The following is a 14,308-nucleotide window of genomic DNA, read 5'->3' as shown; positions in this document are numbered from 1 at the left end:
TTGCTTACTTCCTTTACCTATTTATACTGTGATCATACAAAGAAAGACTAATAATTTTAGTACAAAGTAACCGCTATTTATAATAGTGAATGGGAGTAATTACAGAGATGCGTCGCTTAACTGCGGGGATACGGAAAAATGCATCGTTGTGCGAACATCATAGAGTGTATTTACACGAACCTACACGGTATAGCCTCGATCATAGACTCTCATAGAGTGTACTTACAGAAACCTACGCGGTAGTATAGCCTCGATGCAGTCAAGAGACGCGGTAAACGCGACATTTATGATGACGCTGCTGCCTGCGTAACACCGCATAGTATGCTGTTGAAGTAAACTTTTTTTGTAGAAAGTTACACTCTAACGATAAAAAGTACAGTACAGCAAATACATAAACCAGTAACATGTCATGAGTGTTATTAGCATTATGAAGTATTATGTACTGTACATAATTGTATGTGCTATACGACTGGCAGCGCAGCAGCAGCACCACGAACACGTGAGTAACACGTGGCGCTACGACGTCGCTAGTCGATAGGAATTTTTCAGCTCCAATAATACTGTCTAATCTTTATCTTATGGGAGCACCGTCGTATAAGCGGCGCGTGACTGTTATTCATCATGTGGCAGGAAGTTTCTGTTCAGTGCGCAGCTCGGCTGATTTCGTTTTAACTGCGTACGACTCCTTGTTTCTGAACCAAGAGGGTATACAGTATCGCATACCATTTCATTATTTGTTCATAATATTATTTGAAAAGTGCCAATGTATAACGCACTTCGTTGGCATCTTTCCTAATTCCCGGTGGCATTGTTTCAGCAGGTAAAAAGGAGCTAAGAGCTTTGCCCACGTTATGAGAAATTAATATGCTTAAGTTCAGAGGCTGGATCGCATCTCGTCAAATGAAAACAGGGTGAACTTGGACTTGGGGACATAAAACACACTTTGCATTGCTCTGTTCGCTACTGTGTCCGTAGCTGGGGGGGAATCGCGCGTATTTGTGCCATTTTCCATCGCATCGGGCGTGGCTCTTTTCCCGAGCCCATCTATTGTCCAGCGCTCGAAATGTCAAAGCCGGAGCGCAGTTTTTTACTAGTGCTGAGTTAGCCGACGGAACACAGGGTATTCATTCACACTCTGAAACTCGTGCAGCCATGGACAGTCCAGAAGAAGAGCTCGGTAAGTTCCCCAGCTCCTCCATTCTTTCCCGCCCTGACGACAAGTCGCTTCGTTCCGCGCACTTGAACGTTGAAGTTGAAGAACACGGTCAGGAGCTTCGCTCGCGCTTCGGCCGCCGCGGCGCGAGCCGAGGGATTCGCGCCCGAACTTCGCTTGACGCTTCGTGTTCGCGTCCACGACAGCGAAACAAGTGTGCGTGTGCGTGTGCGTGGGGATAAAGGGAGAAAGTGGTCATTTTCGCAGTGCTGTGTGTGGCCGCCAAATCGCAACTGTGGACGAGACAAGTTGGAGATTTTTTTACGCGGCGAAAAATGTTCAGTTCTGGCAGTTCTGGTTCCGCTGCACAAGCGCCTCGGCCAAGACGCATAAAAAAAACATGAGGCGAAATTAAAAACAAGACAGTTACCACGAAAGGCACATGATTACAAATTAGTGTGTGCAGTCGAGTAAACAAGTGTTTTTAGCCTGTTTGTGTTTGTGTGTAAAACATGCTCCTCCTAGGTCCTAGGCTAGGCTAGTCATCTGCTGAGGAGCCCAAAAATGTTTCAAGAACTTCAAACGCATTCCAGTTAAAAATAAATGTCTGTGAGATAATGACAATCATTGTTAATATATGGATCATAGTGTGTGTATGTATCTATCATGCTCATTCCTCATATATCCCTCCAGCTGTTGCTCTGTTTTCTAATCATTAACCTAAGCATTGACATTCCACTAAGTAAACTACAGCATTATTATAATGTGTTCTCTATACAGTGTGTGTGTGTGTGTGTGTAGTTGATATATACAATAAGCTCATTTAAAGTTGCTTTAAGGTGTTTTCTTGAGGGTCACGGTGTTATTTGTTGTGGTTGGTGGTGAAGAAGAGGCCTGTCTAAAGTACAACTCTGGACAAGCATGTTAATCTGCTGAGTGTGTTTGTGTGTGTGTGGAGTGGCGGGCGGGGGGGGGTCTCTGTTCTGATAAACCCTCTGCGCAAAGTATTCGTGCCTTTCCGATACGCCCATGGAATGTGTGTTTTCTGCTCTGCACTTGAGGAGGAAACACTGTCACTTCGAACCCCTGCTTTCTCTTCCCGAGTCCAGCAAAGTGATTAATGAAATATCCCTCAGGCAAGGAAGTAATTTATCACACCGAATGAATACAAGGGGCCACACAGCGGTCCGCCCGGGATGTTTTCCGCAAAACTCTAACTAAAGATTAGCCCTTCGCTGTCTATGCAAAGACCTAAGCATAAACTCAAAAAAGTCCTGAGGATTTGTTTTTTTTTTTTTTTTCTTTTTTTCCTACTGGAATCCATTTTGAAATGTTTTGACAGTGTGAAACCTGGATAGTTTGTTCATTAAAAGCTTTGTGCGACACATACGTTCGGTGTCACAAATACCCTGTACGCAATTTGCCGCCCACAGTGATACAGTACAAAAATGAGGACGCGGCTGATAGCGTTCACTGGACACGCGCCCGGTTATGATGGTCCCTGCCGCTTGCTTGCCTCTTGCTTCCCATAGGGGACATTGATCCAGATATTCCAGAGGAAGGGCCACTCGCACCTCCCCCCGGCTGGTTAGATAGTGTTACGGGATACGAGGAACTGCCTGGAGAGAAAGGTTAGTACTCGCCATCAGTGATTTTATGTTTTATAACTATAATCTTTTTATACTCTAATTTAATGTAAGACCAAAATGAATGACATTAAAAAATAGGATGACATAAACATACATTCTATTAATTGATGCAGCTCATGGATAATCTAGTGGTTGCCCTTGAGATCCAATTAGCCCTTCCTCCACAAATCTCCATTCAGTAGTCCCTCAGATGCCAGTGAAGTTTTTTTTCTCTCAGATTGTGCAGACAAGGTGTTCCCCCCTCCCCCGGATTACATTCCTAAACCCGAAAATGACAAGAAATCGGCTGTTCCTGATGTCAGGTGAAGCCAAAAGCTCACATCGCATATGGCCAACATTAAAGAACAAGGGAACTGACTGGACCTTTTCCTAAGGAGTTGCTGTAATGCACATAAACCAATGTGCGCAGAAATGCAAAGCAATGTGCGATTTAACCTTTTCATTCCGTCAACCCTTTGTGTCTTCTAGGGTGCCTTCGGTGTCAGAAGACATGGCCAGAGAAGCCCTCTTAAAGTTTGTGGGCAAGAAATGGACTTACAGCAGCAAGCCAGCCAGGAACCTGGTCTTCAAAGACCTTAAGCCTTACACTGTGTACCGTGTAAGTGCTCAGAGGAGAGCTGCAGGAAATTAGCAGTTCTAGCCCATACCGCAAATAAGACATTTTAACCACATAATATGAGTCTTATTGTTGATTTTTTTTAAAATCGCATATGTTCATGTAATCAATAGAACTGTTTTCAGTACATTTATTCATTTAGCGATGCCTTTCTCCAAAGTGAGTTAAGTAGACTATGATAACCTATTTGTAATTATTTTTATACAGCTTGGTAGTTTCTACTGTAAATCAGGGTGAATTCCTTGCTCAGGGATATTTACAGCAGGCCCTTTAATATTAAGGTGACAGCTCTCACCATTACAGTACCTGCTAGTCTAACAGGATTTTAGTCCGTTTTTATACTTCCAATGACATGTTATCTTTCGGGATTTATGTTTTATTTTTTTCTCTCAGTACCGCTTGGAAACGTACACAGAATCCAGATCAAGTGCCTGGGACTGTGAACCACACACCGGTACGTAACAAAAAAAAAGGTTTATTTGCGAAGGAAGCTTTCAGCCTTTTCATAAGCGTGAAGTCTCACTCATTGTATGTTAAATAAATATAGAATTCTTCTTCCAAACACTGGAAGAAATTAAGTTTTCCTTCAAAGTTGCACGAATAGCATGAATTGTAATGCGGGGATTAGTTGTCCTAGTACTTAGACAAGAAACACTGCCTCTGATTCCTTCAGACCAGTTTGTAGATGGACCGCAGTATGGACAGAGCCCTCCTCCCTGGGCTGTGGCCGTCGAAGGACCTCCCATGTACACGGATTTGACTCAGAAAGTACGCGTTCCACACTCCTCCTTTGTCAAGGTGAGCGCACCTGGGAACACCTTAGTGAGGATGTTGGATCAGTCAGAATATTCTGTTAATGGTGTTAAGGATGTTAATGTAGGAAGCAGCCTGTTATTATTGTATTCCATCACAATGTGTTACATACCTATGCCATATAAATGCGTGCGTGATTGTAGGGAGTCTAGCATGGTACATCGCCCTGCGTAAAGGTGTCTGTCAAATGAATAAATGTAAATGTATTTATCTGTTCATTTGGCTGATTCTTTTCTTCAAAGCAACTTACAACAACAGGTAGGGAATATTAAGCGACTTACCATGATTTACCAGTTTATAAAGCTACATAATTTTTGTTGGAGAAAGTCGGCTGATGTACCTTCTTGAGGGGGTACCACTGTACGAGATGGGATTCAAATGTGGACCAATCTTATACCTGCATATTGTGTGTGTGGTTTACATGCCAGCTGTCACTGGCCTGACAGTATCTGCAATTATTATGGACACCCCATAGAGTGTCTCTTTCCCAGTAAATAATAAATACATATTCGGAAGATATTCAATTAGAAAACAGACACAAGTCGGATAAAAACAAACAACTGTATCCAAACAAAGAACAATGTCTGTGTCAGTATGATTATATATGAGGATTTGTCAGTGATTTTTGTGTTTGTGTGTCTGTGTGTGTCTGTGTTTGTGAATTTTTGATATTGCTATAGGCATGTCACCGGTGTCATGGGCGAGGAAGGGTGCGATGTAATCACTGCCATGGAAGAAAAAGAGTGAGTTAGTTATTTTGACCTTCTGTTTTTGCTTAATGTGCCGTTTCTGTGCTGTGTAAATGGGTAAACAGTTGTAAAGTTCGGTGTATCCAGCATTGTAAGTTGCCTTGGACAAAATACTCATTATGTGAAGAAGGGATTGGTTAAATGACGTCAGTTGTAAGAATAAAAACATTTCACGTAAACCAGTCGTTGAACCAGCAGCAAACTTTAGTGCTGATGGTAAAGACATAGAAGTCATCGACAGTCAAATTGCTGGTGAGAGACTCCAAGGACTTGTACTTAGCGGAGCTGCGAGGAAAGATCCAGATACAGTCCTTAAATGTGGCAACATATCTACAAGAATGAATATTAGAACTGTTCAGTATATGGTGTTTTCAGTAAAGAGGGGCACAGTGGCGCAGTGGGTTGGACCATAGTCCTGCTCTCTGGTGGGTCTGGGGTTCGAGTCCTGCTTGGGGTGCCTTGTGGCGGACTGGCGTCCTGTCCTGGGTGTGTCCCCTCCCCCTCTGGCCTTATGCCCTGTGTTACCGGGTGGGCTCCGGTTGCCTGAGACCCTGTATGGGACAAGTGGTTCTGAGAGTGTGTGTGTGTGTGTTTTCAGTAACATTACAGTTATGTGAAAAATGCAATTTGGAAAAAAAAACAGGGAGAGAACAGCGTACAGCTTAGACTCCTCTGAGCTGTGGTGCTGGAGGGGATTTTTCAGGACACAGCAGCCAGGAAAACAAAAAGATGGATGTTGGGCCAAATCAGGCCAGAACTGTCATATAACAGGTAATAATGGTGATTAGACCCTGGAAAATACTGTCATGCTTGGGAAGGGTGAAGGTGAGAGAAGAGGACAATCAGCAACCAACTGGATGAATTCAATCACAGCAACACTGGACACACCCTTTTCAACACTAAGGACACAAGTGGTGCACAGAAGTTTCTGGAGACACTATTTATGTGGTTGCTAAGAGTCGACATCAACTGGATGACACTTAAAAACAACAAACAAATCACACAACTAGATGCTAAGATTAAAAACATTATCTGAGCCCTATAGGTGTAAATAGAGAACATTTGAAGGCTCTCTCAGTGTAAGCACAGCGTGCCCTTACATCTAACAGGATTTGGAATTAACGTTCTAGTTCAATGTCTTGGTAACATTACTGTCTGAATTCATTAAAACTCTGGGGTATAATTTAAAACCTGTTATATCTACTTGATTGTGATTAGTATTCTGGTGCCACTGGCAACATTAAGCTATTTGCATTTTGGAGTCAGTGAGGCTTTTATCTTCAATCTCGCAGACGTGGTGCGGATTTTGTCATGGCAGTGGTCGAACGAGGAACAAGCGGTGCACACACTGCCACGGCTCGGGGAGAAAAAGGTGGGAATGCTGGAGGCTGCACTGCTTATTTCTTCAAATGCACTATCGTTGCTACTTAAGTCCTTCTCAGAATCATTTTGGTGCTGAAACCCAACCAGAGCTAAATACGTGCACCATGACTTGTGTTGGTGACTGTTGTTGGGCTCCAGAGTAAAAGTCCACTCACTCATTCTGCTCTATTCATAGGTGCAACCACTGCCATGCTAAAGGTCACAGATGTTGTACCTCCTGCTCTGGACACAGAAACCTGATGCACTATATCGTTCTGACCATCACATGGTGAATATTCTGTAAATTTTAAATTTTTAAAGCAGTTAAAGGGTGGTACATGGTGCATGAAGATTTTTTTTCATTCGGACAATGTGTGTGAATGTGCGTGTATGTGTGTGTGTCTGTGTGAAACTGCGTATTAATGCACCCTATGGTGGACTGGCATCCCATCCAGGGTGTGCGCTAACTCACGCCCTCTACTTCCGGGAGAGGCTCTGGATAATCGCGATCCTATCTTAGGACAAGGGCTTATTGATAATAAATTAATTGAAGGCGTTAATTAATTCATATCAAATAAAGTTTATGTTAGGCTGAGAATGCTGCAGCTGAGGCCCACGTGAGGAGTCTGGTGGATCAAAATCAAAGTGGCTTTATTGTCATTTTAACCATATACAGCTGATACAGTATACAGTGAAACGAAACAATGTTCCTCCGTTCACTGGGAAGGGTTCATTTTTGATAGCGTAAAACTCCATCAGTGACAAGTCACTGGCAACCAGTCCCTGTTCCTGTTTGCTACCCAGGAAGAACCATGTGTTCGAGTTCATTCCGGATCGCGTGCCTGACTTCCCTGTGAAGAAATTCGAGAAAGTGTCAGGGGACCCGTTTTTCATCGATGAAAGTATTTTGGTATGAACATGTCCCGTGCACTTCGTCACAGGCCTGCTTTTGGGGCTATTCTCAATGAGATCATTTTACTACCATAAGCAATGACCTCCCTTGCTGTAGGTCTATCCGATCGTGGGGTTCCCAGATCAAGACATTTGCAGCGAGTCCAGGAGGATAATTGAAGAACATCTCAACAAATTCTCCTCCATGAGCCGCATCCTTCAGCAGGTGAGTACTCATCAAATAGGACAGTTTGTGTCTGGACCTGTGACAGAATATAATGCGGCATGGAGCCCTGCAGCTAGTAGCGCTTTGTAGGCTCAGTAAATGACACTGGATCACACTGTTCATAGACTGCTGTTAATTAATTATAGATGTTTAAGGCTTTCCCAAGGACACCCCCAGAAAAACAGAACAACCAAGAGTGTTTTAGGTACACTTTGGAAAAATCAGTTATTAGTTGGGAAGTGGGGCGGTGGTGGCGGCGCGGCAGGTTTGGCCTGTGCCTGCTCTCTGGCAGGCCTGGGGTTCGAGTCCTACTTGGGGTGCCTTGTGATGGACTGGTGTCCTGTCCTGGGTGTTTCCGCTCCCCCTCCAGCCTTGCACCCTGTGTTGCAGGGTTAGGCTCCCGTTTTCCGCGACCCTGCTTGGGAAAAGCTGTTTCAGACAGTGTGTGTATTTGGGAAATTATAATTACCCAGAAAACTATTTGGATACTAATAGTTTTCAGAAATGCGGTGCTTTAGTAATCTAATAAAGTTCAGTTGTAAAGAAGGTTACTTTGGATAAAGGTGTCAGCTACATGCAGGTTAACAATAATTTTACAAAAACTGTGGGCAGTTGCACGCAAATTCCAGTAGGTGTCAGTATTTATTCATAATGACTTGCACTTGGAAAGATGGTGCAGGTGGAAACATTCATTTACATTTATTCACTTGGCAGACACTTCTCCAAAGGATACTATGTAGTATTACTAGCCCACACACCTTACTCACCAAGGTGACTTACACTGCTAGATAACTTACAATGGGTCACTCATCCATACATCAGTGAAACACACACTTCCTGTGTTAATCACACACTATGGGGGAACCCACATAGACACAGGGAAGAACATGCAAACTCTACACAGACTGAGCAGGGATCAAACCCACATTCTTTCACACCACCCAGGCACTATGAGACAGCAGCACTACTTGCTGTGCCACCATGCCACCGTTCACAGGAAAGAAATTTCCCCTGGTTTAAATACCCCCATTTAATTATCTTTTTTCCTTTTGCTCCACAGCGTCAAACCATTGAAGTCGTCCCCCTGACACAGGCCTTCTATTCCTACAATGGAAAGAACTATGACTACTTTGTGTTTGGCTTTGAAAACAAGGTTCATGCTCCAAAGTATCCATCCAGTTGCTCAATTCTGTAATGAACCTGGTCATTCCACTAAATAAACAGCATGTAATGTAGTGTCTGTAGGTTTCCAGTTATGACAGATTAACATATATTTATATAGTCAAAATAATGTGATTACTTTGTATTCTAGCCACAATCATTTGAATATTCATCTAATACTATACGGTATATGTGCCTGTTTTACAAAATATCAGTATGTATATATTTTATATGCTTTTAAATTAGTTTTCTAATGTATTTTTTTCAGTTATGAAAAAATGACTACCTTTCTGTTAAACTGTTACATATACACAGTCAGTTGTTTTCTAACTTTGCAGTATTCTAACTTATGTATGAATTATCTGAATTTAAAAGCTACCGTTTAATATTCACTGTCAGACATATAGTGACACTACACAGTTAGAAACTTGTTCAGAGTTACAAAAAGATGAGAAGAATGTCATTGTTACTTGTTATTGCGGACAGTTCTCGCTAGAGCTACTGTACTGCACTGTGTCACATAAGGAAGAAAAAAAGAAATTAATCTCTTAAAAAGTAAAACTAAATAAAACAAGTGCAGTTTAAGTTTGCTTTTTACTCCCATCATCTCTGTAATGCCAGGGACACTTTTGCAAAGTAGCCTTTGTGTCTTCTGGTGTGTAGGACATAAAGTGCACTGTATGTGTTTTTCTCAATCTATTTTAAAAGTGACTGTCAGCCGGCATTGTTAAGTAAAGTTTTTGTAAGCTTTTGTTTTGGTTTTTTCTTCCAGCATCCCGATGATTTTAATGAATCTTGTTACTGTGAGGTTTCCTGAAATGTGTTCTCCACGTATGTGCAGCACAACTTCTCATCACATGGTTCCGACACAGCGGTTGGCAGAACCGGAACAGTGTAACCGCTCACTTACAGTATATAACGTGTTTCAAAGCACTTTTTGCCGCTTGCAGTGTTATCTTCATTTTAAGCCACCACACAGGAGCGTGAACAATACAGATTTTAGAGTTAGCTCTTGTGAAAAAAGCCAATTTGCAAAATGGAATCAACTATCCAGCCGGCCACCTAATCAATCAATTAATTTATCAACCAGGCATTTAATCAATCAACGAATACATTTATCAGCCAGTTAACCAGCCATTCAAATCAGCTAATTTAATTAATAAAAAAAAACTGCAAAATTGCCCAACCTGATTATGAGAAGGGAAACCGAGAGTAAAAGTGAACACGTCGCACTGTGTGGGTGTATTACTACAAAATGTAGTGGGATGTGTGCATGGAGCGGACCGGGAGAACCACTGACTGAACCCGACGCACCGCTGCGCTCCGGCAGCCTCGTCGGATGTTCGGTGCCGCGGAGTCGGGCGCGAGGGAGCCGCTGCCAAGGGGGCGTGGCCTCGGGCGCACGCGGCGCGTGTGTTTATTATGCGCGGCGGCCACGAGACTCGGGTCACTTAGTGACGAGCGCGGTTGTGTGACAGCAGTGACAGCAGTGACAGCGCTCATTTCCACTGCGGGAATTCTGTCCCGTGAGGGGCTCGACACGACAGAGAAAAGAGGTGAGTGAGTGACTTTTTTTATACATAAATATCCTCTGTATATTCATATCAGAGTAACGCCGCGGTTTATACAAGTAGTTTGCATGTCGGAGTTTTAAGTGTTCCCCTTTAATTTTTCACTTGAAAACAAAAAACTATTAAATCATGTCTTACGGGTTTTTATTATCTCATTTGCGCGTTTCGTTCTGAAAAAGTAGACGTTTGCCTAGGAAATGCATCTTAGCCCAAACACATAAAATTCCCTGTGTGTAGCAGACCTTCACGGTAGCAGACAATATAAAAATGCACCTTTCGGCGTTTCGGTTAGCTGAATAGCTGGAAGTGTTTATGCAAACCTGTTTTAAGACAGAACTTTTCATCCGGAATTTTTGAGATATTCTCATAACAGCAGGTTTCTGGGAGGGAAAAAAAATCACAGCATCGCACTCCAGCGCTCACACCTGTCTTCACAACACCGGCTAAGTTGTGATTTTATTCTTAAAACCAGGACTTGCCAAGTTCTTCATGCTAAAAAATTGACATTCTAAATCTATCTATCTATCTATCTATCTATCTATCAGTACTAATAATAATGATGATGATGATGGTGGTTATGACGACAATGGCTGCCCAAGGCTGACCTCCACCTCTCTGACTTATTTATACCGAGCAGTAAAAATAGAGTCATTGTTGATAGATTTCCCATTATGTGTGTGTAGGAGTGTGTGCAGGGCCCACACAGCCTTTGTTCTGCATTCAGTTTAGACCCCGCTGCACCGCTGTGCCTTGCTCCTCCTGTCCTCCTCTCCGTGCCACTTCCCCATTACTCAGCGGATGCCCCCCGGCCTCACCGCGTGGTTGTTTGGACGCTGCCTCTGCTTTGTCATACCTGTGGTTTTTGAAATATGAGGAAGTTTTTCTCCCCACTGCTAGATGAGCAGTGCTGTCAGGATATTTGGAAAGCTGAGTATGTTTTTTTTTTTTTTTTTTTTTCGTAAATAGGGGTCCTCTCCACATATGTGACTGCCCTTTCCGACTTCACTTGTTTTGCAGTGTCTTCGCTGGGCATCCTGACTCTTGCGGTGTGTATTTTTACCAGCATTCACACAATGCTGGTTCAAGAATCTTAAGTGATGCTGTAACAGGAAAAGGACGAAACGCACAGCGTTGGCCGTAAACATCCTCAGTGTCGAGGCCTTTTGGGTCAACATCCTGACTTTTCGATGTAAGGAAGAAAGTACGTCTGTTTCCAGGTAACAATGGTACAGAATTATAATAAATTATAAACAGTCCTGGGATTAGCTGAGGTTTACCAGAGCTAGAGTGGATGGAGTTGAATATGAATATGGAGTTTCCATTTTCATAAAGAAATTGTACATTTACAAAAACACAAGCACTTCTGGATTTTATTAGTTCACAGGGCTTCCTCAAGGTGCTCTGGTTTCCTTCCACAGTGCAAAGATGTTTCAGATAGATTGGTGACTCTGAATTGCCTTATTTTGTGTGTGTGTGATTGATAAGTGTTGGACTTGCATCGTGTTCAGGGTGTACACCTCCTTACACCCTGTATTTCCTGGGATAGGCACCCAACCACCATGACCCTGCATTACATTTACATTTATTCATTTAGCTGACTCTTTTCTCCAAAGCAACTTACAATGTTACGGTACTTACAATTATTTACCTATTTATACAGCTGTGTAATTCTGCTGGGACAATTTTAAGTACCTTGCTCAAGCGTACTGCAGCCGGAGGTGGGGATCAAACCTGTGACTTTTTTTTTTTTTTTTTTTTTTTTGATTCAAAGGCAGTAGCTCTAACCATGACGTTACCAGCTGTCCCTAGATGAACAGATGGACAGATGACTGAAGTACACCGACACGCACGTCTTTTTGTGTCTATCGTTAAAACTTCCTAACTGTGAGCTCCCCTGGGTTTGTTGAGTGTTAGGGAGGTATTGTATGTTCCTGCCACGTTTATGACGCTATGATGCTATTGTCTCTGTTTGCGGAGGCCACAGGAAACATAAAGGTCTGTGACATTGTTCTCTAGACAATAGTGCATTCTGTAAACTGCACCAATAGCTGAGTTTTAATCACATCCGAAAAGGAGAAAGACGCGGACAGCGTCAGCAGGGCCTCGTAAAATTTTGAAGTAGGTTACTTGTGAATGGCGGTGAGCGGCCCGGTGGTTAGACGCTGCGGCGATCCTCGAGAAGGTGTTTAACCTACTCGATGACCTCCTTAAATATCTTTTCAGCACTGCGCAGTTTGTATGCAACGATACACAAAAATGTCCACTTAGATCCATTATTATTTTAGCAAAAGTTTTTCTCCAAAGCAATTCACAGCGAACACTATGTAACATCTAGCTGGCACCTTTTCCATCCTGAGTGATTTACTATGTTAAATACACTACCTATAGTCAATCACTCATGTATACACAATGTAAATCAGCACAATGTAACATAGACTGTCTGTATTACACACACACACACACACACACACACACACACACTGCAGGCGATTTAGAGTTACCGCTTCATTTGAAACACATGTGTTTTGACTGCGGGAGGAAAAACAGCGCAAATATGTGGAGAACATGAACTCTCCACCCACGTTGAGTGGTGATCAAACCCACATCTTCTCGTATCATCTAGGTGCTGTGAGACAATAGTGCTCCTTACTGTACCACCTTGGCACCTTTGCAGATTATTAGTCATAACAATATTGATAAGCTCATCTGTTAACTGCTCAACGCTGGCAGGCTTCTCCGTTCTCAGAGCTCAACACGCATCCCAACATGACTAGGTCTCGGACGGCTGTAGCCCCCCAGCACTGCTCTTATCTGTGTCTGTCAATGCCGTCACTGCTTATCTCCGTGGTGCTCTGCTATGGTTAACAAGGTGCGGCGAGTGTGACGTACACACTGCCGCAATTACACACGCATCCGCTGTTTAGAACGCGGCACATTATTAGAACTCTGGAACGACTAATAATCCGTGTTTTTCGTATGCGAAGCAACGTGCTTTTACTGCGTCTAGTTAAATATTGAGTAAATGTTCATATTACTATTCACAGTCCTTACAGTGATTTACCTGTTTATGCAGTTGGGTAATTTTACCTTTGCCCATTTAGTTGATGGTTTTCTCCAAAGTGACTTACAATGTTAAGCTATTTTCAGTGTTTTGCCCATCTATTGGAGGACATGGTAACCAAGCAGGTAAACCTGCAGCCTCGCAACCGCTGAGCTGCTTGGTAGACAAGGATCTGAGGGCAGCTCAGGGAGCGTAGAGTTTGTACGTCACTCGCCATGTTTGCACCCTTGTGGATATATACAGAAGAAGGCAGTGTCATTCCTCCCTTGCCCGAAAAAAGGCACACGAATGTTTGGAGCCAAGTGGTTAGAACTTCCACACATCCATTTGTATAGCAGGGTAATGTCACTGGAGCAATTTAGGGTAAATACCTTCCTCAAGGATACTACAGCCAGAGGTCAAACCCGCAACCGTTGAATCTTAAGGTAGTACAGCAGTATGTAGGATTTGAATCACAGCTTTTCAACTCCGAAGGTGGTGGTTCTTACCGCTGCACGACCTTCTCCCCCCTTGTTCAATTCACATTTTCAGAAAGGCAAGAGGGAAAGGGAAATATGACCATGATAAACACACCAGAAGAAATAGTTGATGATAGATTATGAATCTAAGATCCATCCAATCATACATCCCTTTTTCAATCTGCTCATTTGTTCAAACGTTCTAGTCTTAGTGTAGAACCCTCCGTACTTATTCCTGATGTTAGTAATCTGAGCTTTGTGAGACACGAACTACGTCACTATAAACTTGCACTCTGCTGAACAGTGATGTATGCAACATTTAACAAAGGGTAATGACTCGGTTTTTACAGAGGGGTTTTAGGGGATTTCTAAAATTTATTTATGGATTCAAATTCACTGACAAGAGTTTTATCCCACTACTCCACTTGCACGATTAAATGAATTGCTTTTGTCTGCGTTCAAACCTCACGTGTAATAAATGCTTTCCAACGTGCTTTATATTCTCCACAGGCCTCCCCGGGAAATATCGCGCTCATATCCCCGCAAAGCAGCGATTAATAAATACATAGTCCTCGTGCTGTGTTTTTCATCATTTACG

General features: G+C 42.8%; 2 protein-coding genes across 3 annotated transcripts in view; both read left to right on the top strand.

The window, feature by feature from the left end:
* The first annotated feature begins 551 nt into the window (after nt 1-551).
* Nucleotides 552-8,802, top strand: ssuh2.1 (ssu-2 homolog, tandem duplicate 1). Its single transcript, XM_018746722.2, has 12 exons — nt 552-1,177; nt 2,686-2,784; nt 3,020-3,104; nt 3,271-3,400; nt 3,812-3,872; nt 4,092-4,216; nt 4,912-4,974; nt 6,273-6,352; nt 6,539-6,631; nt 7,147-7,252; nt 7,352-7,459; nt 8,520-8,802. Exons 1-12 carry the CDS (start codon nt 1,153-1,155, stop codon nt 8,652-8,654), a joined length of 1,110 nt encoding a protein of 369 aa, XP_018602238.1. The 5' UTR covers nt 552-1,152; the 3' UTR covers nt 8,655-8,802.
* A 1,209-nt stretch (nt 8,803-10,011) lies between these two features.
* LOC108931305 (semaphorin-3D) overlaps nt 10,012-14,308 on the top strand; it is a 47,075-nt gene continuing 42,778 nt past the window's right edge. Inside the window, exons 1-2 of one of the 2 annotated variants that reach the window (XM_018746992.2) lie at nt 10,012-10,176; nt 11,209-11,408. The gene's annotated coding sequence lies outside the window, so the exon portion shown is untranslated. The remainder of the gene's footprint in view (nt 10,177-11,208; nt 11,409-14,308) is intronic. The other variant, XM_029247772.1, reaches the window with a different exon arrangement.

The sequence above is a fragment of the Scleropages formosus genome, chromosome 22 (assembly GCF_900964775.1).
Source record: "Scleropages formosus chromosome 22, fSclFor1.1, whole genome shotgun sequence".
NCBI classification, from domain to species: Eukaryota; Metazoa; Chordata; class Actinopteri; order Osteoglossiformes; family Osteoglossidae; genus Scleropages; species Scleropages formosus.
The sequence above is the reverse complement of the archived record's forward strand: the minus strand, read 5'-3'. Positions and strand labels throughout refer to the sequence as shown.